At 35.3% G+C, this 9,739-nt stretch overlaps 1 protein-coding gene across 1 annotated transcript; it reads left to right on the top strand.

Moving 5' to 3' along the window:
* Positions 1–6,124: 6,124 nt before the first annotated feature.
* LOC126492021 (olfactory receptor 6C3-like) lies at positions 6,125–7,063 on the top strand. Its single transcript, XM_050128115.1, has one exon. The coding sequence runs from the start codon at positions 6,125–6,127 to the stop codon at positions 7,061–7,063; it is 939 nt and encodes a 312-aa protein (XP_049984072.1).
* Positions 7,064–9,739: the final 2,676 nt, after the last annotated feature.

The following is a 9,739-nucleotide window of genomic DNA, read 5'->3' on the forward strand; positions in this document are numbered from 1 at the left end:
ACTCTAAAATAATATCTTCCCTCTGCATTAGAATCCCTGTAGGAGAAATTCTGGAAGGCAATATGACTAGGATGCAGCTAAGATTTGGGTTCACCCTATCCACATGTGCCTCCTGTAATTTTTTTCTCAATCATTGTCAGTTCCTTTTCTGCTTCAGCTGTCAGTTTTCTTGGACTATTCAAATCTTTATCACCATCTAAGGTTTTGTTTAAATGAACTATTAGATCAAGTGTTATCCCAACAGCTGGTCGTAGACTGGAAATGTCTCCTAACAATCTTTAGAAGTCATTAAGAGTCTTTAACCGGTCTCTCCTAATTTGTGCCTTTTGTGTTTTAATTTTCTCTAACCCTATTCTGTAACCTAGGTAATTAATAGAATTTCCTCTTTGAATCTTTTCAGGGGCAATTTGCAATCCCCTCCTAGGCAAGACTTTCTTTACTTCTTCAAACATCCTTTCTAAAGTATCTTTATTTGAATCAGATAATAAGATGTCTCCATGTAATGATAAATTATGGACTTGGGGAATTGTTTACGAATTATTTCCAATGGCTTACTTACAAAATATTGACACAATGTAGGACTATTGATCATACCCTGTGGGAGGATAGTCCATTGATATCTCCTATTAGGCTGAGAATTATTATAAGTAGGCACTGTGAAGGCAATTTTTTCTCTATCCTTTTCTTGTAACGGTATAGTGAAAAAACTATCTTTCAAATCAATAACTATAAGAGGCCATCCCTTTGGTAATAGAGAAGGCAAAGGAATTCCAGATTGTAGTAGTCCTACATTGCTCTGCCAGTGACTAGACTCCCTGGTTGCGCAGAGGGCTGTTGTCTGGGACAGTAATCTGTAAGTTTTTTCCTCTTTAAATAAATACCACCCTATTAATCATAATTCCAAACTGGTATGGCATTATTTGTGACTTACGCCTTCATCTCTTCACCTGGACTCCAGGAGCTCGGTCCAGCGCTTGGCTGGATCTCTGCATCTGCTTCCATCAGGTACTTGATGAAGGCTCTATGATGACAACTAGGGCACTAACCAATCTGATTACAGGGAAAGGCCAGTTCAGGCACTCTCTCCACTATTGCTAGGAATCTTAGCTGGGGTGATCCTTGTGGATTACCAGGACCTTCCCTGGCACCAGGTTTTTCCCTAACTCCACAATGTTCCTCCCTATCAAGATATATGCCCCATCACTCTACTGCTCCATCCAGTCTACAGCTCGACCATCCTGATCCCTCAAGTTCCCATCTCCCCACCCCTCTCCTGACTCCCCCCACTAATCCTACTGTTACCCAGGATATTTCATCTACTTCCTTTTCCTAGAGAGATCCATGTATACCTATTAGGGTTCTCACTGTTACCTAGTTTCTCTGGGGCTGTGGATTATAGCCTGGTTACCCTTTGCTTTACATCTAATATCTATTTATGTGTGCGTACATACTATGTTTCTCTTTATAGGTCTGGGTTACCTCACTCAGGATGTTTTTTTTTATCTAGTTCCATGCATTTGACTAAAATTTTCATGATGTCATTTTTTTTCACACTCCATTGTGTGGCTATACCTATTTTCTTTATCCTTTCTTCTGTTGACGGCCATTTAGGTTGTTTCCATGCTCTGGATATTATGAATAATGCCTCTATGAACATAGTTGAGTAGGTGTCCTTGGGGTACAGGTCTGTATCCTTTGGGTATATGCCCGATTGGTATCACTGGCTCTTGAGGTAGACTGACTCTCAATTTTCTGAGAAACCACCATACTGGTTTCCAAAGTGGCTGTACAAGTTTGCACTTCCAATAGCAGTGGAGGAATGTTCTTTTATTCGACATCCTCTCCAACATAAGTGTCATTAGAATTTTTGATCTTTGCCATTCTGACAGGGATAAGATGTCCAAGTGGATCAAAGACCTCAACATAAATCCAGTTACACTGAAGATGATAGAAAGTGGCAAATAGTCTTGCATGCATTGGCATAGGAGACTACTTCCTGATATAACACCAGTAGGACAGACACTGAGATCAACAATTAATAAATGGAACCTACTGAAACTGAAAAGCTTCTGAAAGGCAAAGGGCATTGTCAATAAGACAAAGCAGCAACATATAAAATTGGGGGAAAATCTTCACCAATCTCACATCTGACATAGCACTGAGATCCAAAATATAAAAAGAACTCAAGAAACTAGCCTTCCAAACACCAAATAATCCCATTAAAAAGTGGGGAACAGATTAAAAAAGAGAATTCTCAACAGAAGAACCTCAAATGGCCAAGTGTTAAACACTTAAAGAAGTGTTCAACATCCTTAGCTATCAGGGAAAGCAAATCAAAACAACTCTGATACCATTTCACACCAACTGCATTTTTGTTAGTTGTAACTTTCTGTAAGGGTCACTATGTGTTGCAAAGAGAAGTTTTCTTGATGAGGAGTGAGCACTACACTTATCTGAGGGTATAAGGGCAGCTACATAAAATATAGTTAGGGATTATGCTGGTTTCATAAAGTGATGGTTATAGGATCCCCTCCAATATTTATGAATTCACTAGTGCTTGCTAATAGTCTAGGTTTGCAGTACCACTCATGATTCTCCTGTTGTTCATCAGGCCTAGAGCCCAACCAGGAAAATGTTCATTAGTGCCATGATATGTGTTTCCCCTACTGGATCCTTGGAGTTACGTCATGCTTGTCCTTGCTTGTGTTCAGTGGCATCACAAAAGGACAGGACTACTGGCTGCTTTCCTCCTTTGGAAACTTTCATGGTGCCTTGTGGTACATGAAAGCTAGTCTTCAGGAAGAAAGCATTCAGTTCAGATTCAGCTCAGGGCCTCTGGACTCTGTTCAAAATGCATGGTGTCTTCAGCAATAGGGACTTCACTTCCTCTAATAGAGCCACCCAGGCACAAAAGCAACGGCCTGTAATGATTTGGGAATCTCTAGGATCATCCTGACCAACAACTCAAAAAAAGGCATCCCATTTGTTGGAGCTTTTGTTAGATAGTCTGTGGCACATCCCAAATGAGAAAATTTCATTTAAATTATAAATGTGTATCTATACACAGACTTACATGTATTTCAGATATTGTTAAAGAGTTAGTGTTTTTCAACCTCACTGTTATCCTCCTCTGTCCTTCTTGACTCCCTCTTCCTTCCCCAATTAGATTCTCTGTTTTGCCAATTTCCCCTTTCATATCATGTATATCCTGTTATTCCCTTATCTATTACTCTATTCCAGTGATCTCATATGTTATTTTCCTGTTTCTTCAAACACTCACATGGAAATTTTTGGAATTCCATAATTCAGTTGCTAGCCTTAGGACACAAGAACAACCCTATAATGAGATTTTTTCATATTGCTTTGTTTAATGTTTTCAAAATCCTGTTTTATAACTGCAAGATTTTTTTAGAAATGTCAAATACATCTTGCTACTTTGGAGCAAAATTCAATTTCTAGATATCAAACCAAAGAAATATGCTCTTATCTGAATGAGACCATCTTTCTAATTAAATGAATTAGGATATTATTTTGTTCATTGACATAAAATATTTAAGTATTTCACATTTTATTAGTGTGTAAGACCAAGGACTTATAATTTGTAGGAGAGAAATAAAATATCTATCAAAAGTTAGCTTATACATACATGAGACCAATAGCTGTCACATGTATGCAGAAAGGCAGAAGGCAATCCAGCACTAAAACCAGTGAAAGAAATTAGTAATGGCCAAATTCCATGTTCTTAAACAAAAATTAAATTAACAAATTTCATATAAGACTCCTTGAGTATCCCACATAACAGTTACACACGAATGGAGTTTGCCTAGATAATGTGACAAGAATAACATTCAGTAGTATGTACTAATAATAGCAGAACAGGAGAATTATAGAATATATAATGTGGTATAGTTGTGCAATCACTGCCTTTGTGAAATTTGTAATGTGGATTAAATAAAATATACTTTAATACATAAAAGTATTTGGTAGAACATTCTGTTTTTATGCTGGTAAATTTGAAGCCTTGAGGATAATGGAAACCTTGTAGGAAACATATTGATAGGCTTCTATACACTAACATATAGTAGATTCTCATATATTAATTATAAAATTCTAAATAAAATACAACTGAAGTACAATTCTAATTTTAAAGATATTATTGTGATTTTTGTCATTTTTTTCTCTGTGCTGGAGAGACTTGCTAATGAATAAAATAAGTGTACTGCGTTTAAAGAACAGTCATTGTAGGATTGGATTTAGTTAATCCCAGAGGCATCTACAATAAATTACCTTTGTTGTATATACTGAATCTATCTGCTTATTGGAAAAATTGAGTTTGGACAAAGGGAAGCTAGGTTGGTTAGTGTCAGCTGATTGGTACAGTTTTTCCACTGTCTCCTTAGCTTGTTTGGCTTTCCAGAAAGACATGCTGTGACGTCACAGCATCTTATGAACTACCTCTGCTTGCATCCTGCCCTTCATCAATCCGCACTGACCAGAGAAGGTAAAGTTCTGCTCTTTTTGTACAGGATCAAGCTAACCTAACCAAGACGCTTTGAAATGTTTAGCCTTCCAGGGAGTCAGAGAGGTCTGTCTCTGTTTCCATGAGAAAATAAAAAGTGTTAAAGAAAAATGTGCTTTGTATGAGACTGTCAGAAATCATACAAGCAATCCAGCCTGTGATTTTTCTAAGTGAGATATTTTGTGTAATAGAGACAAGTAAGAGCTGGACTACAAACATTTATTTGAAGTATACTATGGATATATTTCATTTTGATTTTAAGTAAATAAAGACAACTTTAGGATTCCATGTTTGATGGTATTATCAGATATACCAAGTGTGTGCTCTATACTTTGGAATAAATGCATATTTTTCTGACATCTGAAGTCTTTTTTACTAAAAAAAAAAAAGTGCAAGAATTTTAGAATACTAGTTTATTACTACTAATTTTTACAGTTTTCAGTATATATTAATCATTGTTCAAACATCTCTGTCTCTTTAATCTGTAGTTTTATGACAAATTATTGACATATATATGTATATATATATATATATATATATATTCCTAAATAGAAACAATGCTGAGAGCCAGATACATAAAAGAGTAAGAGTTAAATAATACCAATCATTAACTTTAATATCTACCATCTGATGTGTTGCCCAATAAAGAAAATTATAGGATGAAAACGGTGGAAAATGTAATTCACAGATTCTCAGATCTTTGCAAAGTACAAGGAGAGAAAGAAGGAATTGAAGTCAGGATTGTACAGTGTAGAGTTTTGTAGTTTGGATAGGTAAATCTTATAGAAAATTTTATATATTCTGCTCAGTCCTTGAAAAGAAAGGCAATAATATATTTTGAGATTTGGGAAAAATACTTAAAATTTCATGTACTCAGAAAAATTTTAAAGGAAAAACTTAAAGTGATCATAGTAAAAAAAATATTAAAATAACATAAATACTCTTATAGGTGCATTACCTGTCCCTGTCTATATTATAATTAATCTCTCTAACTTGTGTTTTCTTTCCTATAGATTAAGAACCTGATAAGAACCGATGTTGCACTTGATCTTAGCCGGCACTTTTGTGATAAGCAAACCTCATTTAGCTCTGTGTTTCCATGGTGCCAAAGATGGGGTTATATGACTATTTTCTACCAATAAATTATAGAAATTTGAATTATGGCATAAGATTTTAAATTAGCATTTTTATTAACCATAATTAAACAAAATATAGGAAATTTGAAAACAATATATTAACATAAAAATTATTATAGAGTTGAGATACATTGCAAGAATCTGTGCTTTGAAGGTAAAGTATATACAATTTCTGACCAGACATAGATATTTCATGTAAAAATAAGAAAGGTGACCTTAATCAAAATTCATAAATACATGTTATTTCAATTTAGTATATATTATATATTTGTTATATATATAATATATTTTATATAATTAGGTGATTTCAGTAGGAATAAAGAGATTTGATAAAAATTTTATAAAAAGACTACTATTGGTTTAGCTCATTGCATACAGCAATATGAATATTTAACTCTTCAATTCTTCCATATTAAATTCATATTTTGATTTCTTTTTTATCAATAGATTCTGTTAACAGTAAATCAGTATGAAAAATCACTCTATGATTACAGAGTTTGTGCTGTTGGGCATATCAGACGACCAAGAGCTTCAGGTTATAATTTTTTTCTTTTTGTTCATTGCTTACATATTAAGTGTGTGTGGAAACCTAACCATCATCACCCTCACCTTGCTTGACTCTCGCTTAAAGACTCCTATGTATTTCTTCCTCCAGAATTTCTCATTCTTAGAAATTATGTTCACCAGTGTTTCTGTCCCTAGATTTCTGTGGTCAATAATTACGAAAGTTAAGACCATTTCCTACAACAACTGTTTGGCTCAGTTATTTTTCTTCATCTCCATGGGAGTGTCTGAGTTCTTACTTCTAACCGCTATGTCCTATGATCGCTATGTCGCCATCTGCAAGCCGCTGCATTACACCGTCATCATGAGTCAGAAAGTCTGTGCCCTTCTTGTCCTCACCTCGTGGCTGGCAGGATTTCTGACCATCTTCCCGCCACTCATGATGGTCCTTAAGTTGGATTTCTGTGCTTCTAATGTCATCGATCACTTCTCCTGTGACTACTTCCCCATTTTACAGCTCTCCTGCTCAGACACAAGGAGTCTAGAGATGATTGGCTTCTATTTTGCCTTTGTCACTCTGCTGTTCACACTGGCCCTAGTGATCTTGTCATACATCTGCATCATCAGCACCATCCTGAGGTTCCCATCTGCCAGCCAGAGGAAGAAGGCTTTCTCCACCTGCTCCTCTCACATGATTGTCATCTCCATCTCATATGGAAGCTGCATCTTCATGTACGTCAAACCTTCTGCCAATGAAAGGGCATCGCTGACCAAAGGGGTGGCTGTTCTCAACACTTCAATTGCTCCCATGTTGAACCCTTTTATTTACACGTTGAGAAATCAACAAGTCAAACAAGCGTTCAAGGATTTAGTTCATAAAGTAATACTTTATAGAAGCAAGTGATAGTACCTGTTAACAGGTATAAATGTTGTAACGACATAAAGACAAAATGAACTTTATTGTAATCTCTCATCCTGTTCCCTCCTGTGCTACTGAGTACATTTGTGTTGATTTACTATTAATCTGAACGTTATTATAGCATGATTTGTTTGACACATGTGTATGCTAAATGTAATTGATCTTTTACAATCTGGTATTTGTGTACTCCTTTCTTGGTTTGCTTGACTATTGTTTGTCTGTAAGATGGCAGTCTGGGCTATAGCCCAGACTGCCCTAAAACACCCAATGCTCTGGATTCTGCAGAGCAACTTGAGTTCATAAACTTGAGCCACAGATTATTTTACAATTCTGGGCAGAAAATAATTTGTTGGAGTATACATATCAGTGTGTTGATTCTTGATAATAAAAATATTTTACACTGTTTTGATTTGTAGTATTAAAGAGTTTTGATAAGCTTACATTGAAATTTTCTGTGGTACTAATATAAAACTATAGTAAAATTTTTACAAAATTAGTATTTTAAGAAATCTCTCTAATAGTTACACTTATCTGTTTTATTTTTTACTACCTAGAAATAATTTGAAGTCTACGATATTCTCTATTTCCTAATTATTCTGAAAGCATATGTTGTAGGCAATGTTTTATGTTGTCTGTGTTTATCTGTATTTGGCTTCCAAATATATAAAAGGGTAGTCATAATTATTCTAACAAAACCTACAAATCTGATAAGAATTTCCTCCACAATACAATGTTTTTATAAAGCACTTATTCTCTGTCATCTTTTGATTGAGTGCATTTTATTTCATATCTTAGTTAATATTCACAGCTGCCTAGGGAATTTTCCATAGTGTTTTTGTTACTGCTGTCATTTCGCTTGGGTTTTGTTTTTGTTAAATGAGTGGACCAATGCTCAGGAATGTTGATTAACAAAACATGTAGACCAGTGACCACAGTTATCTGGTGTAAAGGAAAACAATGTAATTTCAGAACAATAAAACCCATTATGATAGCCTGGTTTTGAAGTGAAACAAAATTTAATGATTTCTAAGTTTTTATATTTTCATAACTTTTACCAAGGGTTTGCACTATTATAGCAATTTTCAGTAACATTGCATTATTTGAGTGTGCCTATGTAATTATGGTCCCTTAAAGGAAGACACTAATTTCTCGTATTTCACCAGGTCAAAATAAGGAATAGGCCAGTAAAAATAAGGAACTCATAAACTGTCATTGCTGTGGAGTAACAGTTTGAGCAAGAAAACATGAACCATGAGCAGTCGTAAAATAAACAAATAAATAAATAAACAAACTTCTTAAAGAAAGAAAATCTAAAAGAATGGAGATACTGATTTTTTTTTTAGTACAATGTGGTAACTTGCTAAGTCAAAAACCACTGTGGAGCCTTGGGTATGAATTCAGATTCTGTCTCCAAAGACAATGCCTGTGCTGAAACACATTCTCACTTGGTATTCTAAGCTTATAATGACTTCCTTATCTCACTGGTCACTCTCTCTGATGTTTTTATCTCTAATCTCAATACTAATGTGTATCATGCCTTGTATTCCTTCCATTTTGGGTGTATGCCCTTTATGAACAACCTAGTGCTTTATACTAGTCCCTTTAGGAGCCCACAGAGACAGTAGTTAAAATATATGTAGAAACGTGCCACACAATTTGAAATAGCCTTTTGTTTGATAGTTTCCTGATTTCACCATTGCTCATTCCTTTCTTTAGCAAAAGAAACACGACCACTCTTAATAAAACAAGAAAACTAGGCAGAACATTTACAGTAACAGCAAACTAGTTCAGAGAAAATGAACTAAAGTGCCTTTTAGAACTTTTTTTTTAGTTGAATAACTGGCATTAGTAAATTCTCACTGTTTCAGGCATTCTGAACGTAAAACTGTGAAAATTTGAGAAATATCAAACACGCAGAAGAAAGTGGATTGGGGACTTCAACATCAACTCACCAACTGAAAGTTCAATATTTAATCAAACTAAATATATCACATCAGACTTTATTTTGGATCTTGATATATTTAGAAGTTTATAGAATCATATATCAATGTGTTGCTTTCTGTTCATTTTTGTGTCTCTGTTTTGTTGAAATTGTTGCAAGAACTGTGTTTAAGGGGTTATCAGAAAGTATATTTGACAAATGCTAGCTGTGTGATACATTATATTTATGTGAATTAATGTATATCATGAGGTCTCTGAATCCTAATGCTTCCTTTATTAAGAACCATACATTGTAAGGGCCAAATGAGATTTAAAGTTTCAGTTTGGCTAGATCCCAGCAGCAGCTAAAATGGGTCTGTTCCTTTGTGGCTTTCTTGTTCTCTTTTACTTCTGGAAATATGAACTCAGGTGTGGTTGTCACTGATGGTGCCATCAACCTCACGATTTTCAAGTTGTTAGCACAGAGAAAGTGAGAAGATGCCGGAAGTTAGTGGTTTTATGCCTGAGTTAGTACAAAGAATTGTCATCAAGGAGGAAGGACAAGGACACACAACCAAAATGCTCAAGGCCAAATTGTGTGGAAGACCCTACATCTGCTTTGTCAAGATGCTGCCTGACCAGGGACACACGCACAAGCTCTCTCTCTCTCTCTCTCTCTCTCTCTCTCTCTCTCTCTCTCTCTCTCTCCTCTCTCTCCTCTCTCCTCTCTCCTCTCTCCTC

Source organism: Alexandromys fortis, unplaced genomic scaffold (genome assembly GCF_014885135.2).
Source record: "Alexandromys fortis isolate MF-2015 unplaced genomic scaffold, M_Fortis_MF-2015_v1.1 scaffold_263, whole genome shotgun sequence".
NCBI lineage: Eukaryota > Metazoa > Chordata > Mammalia > Rodentia > Cricetidae > Alexandromys > Alexandromys fortis.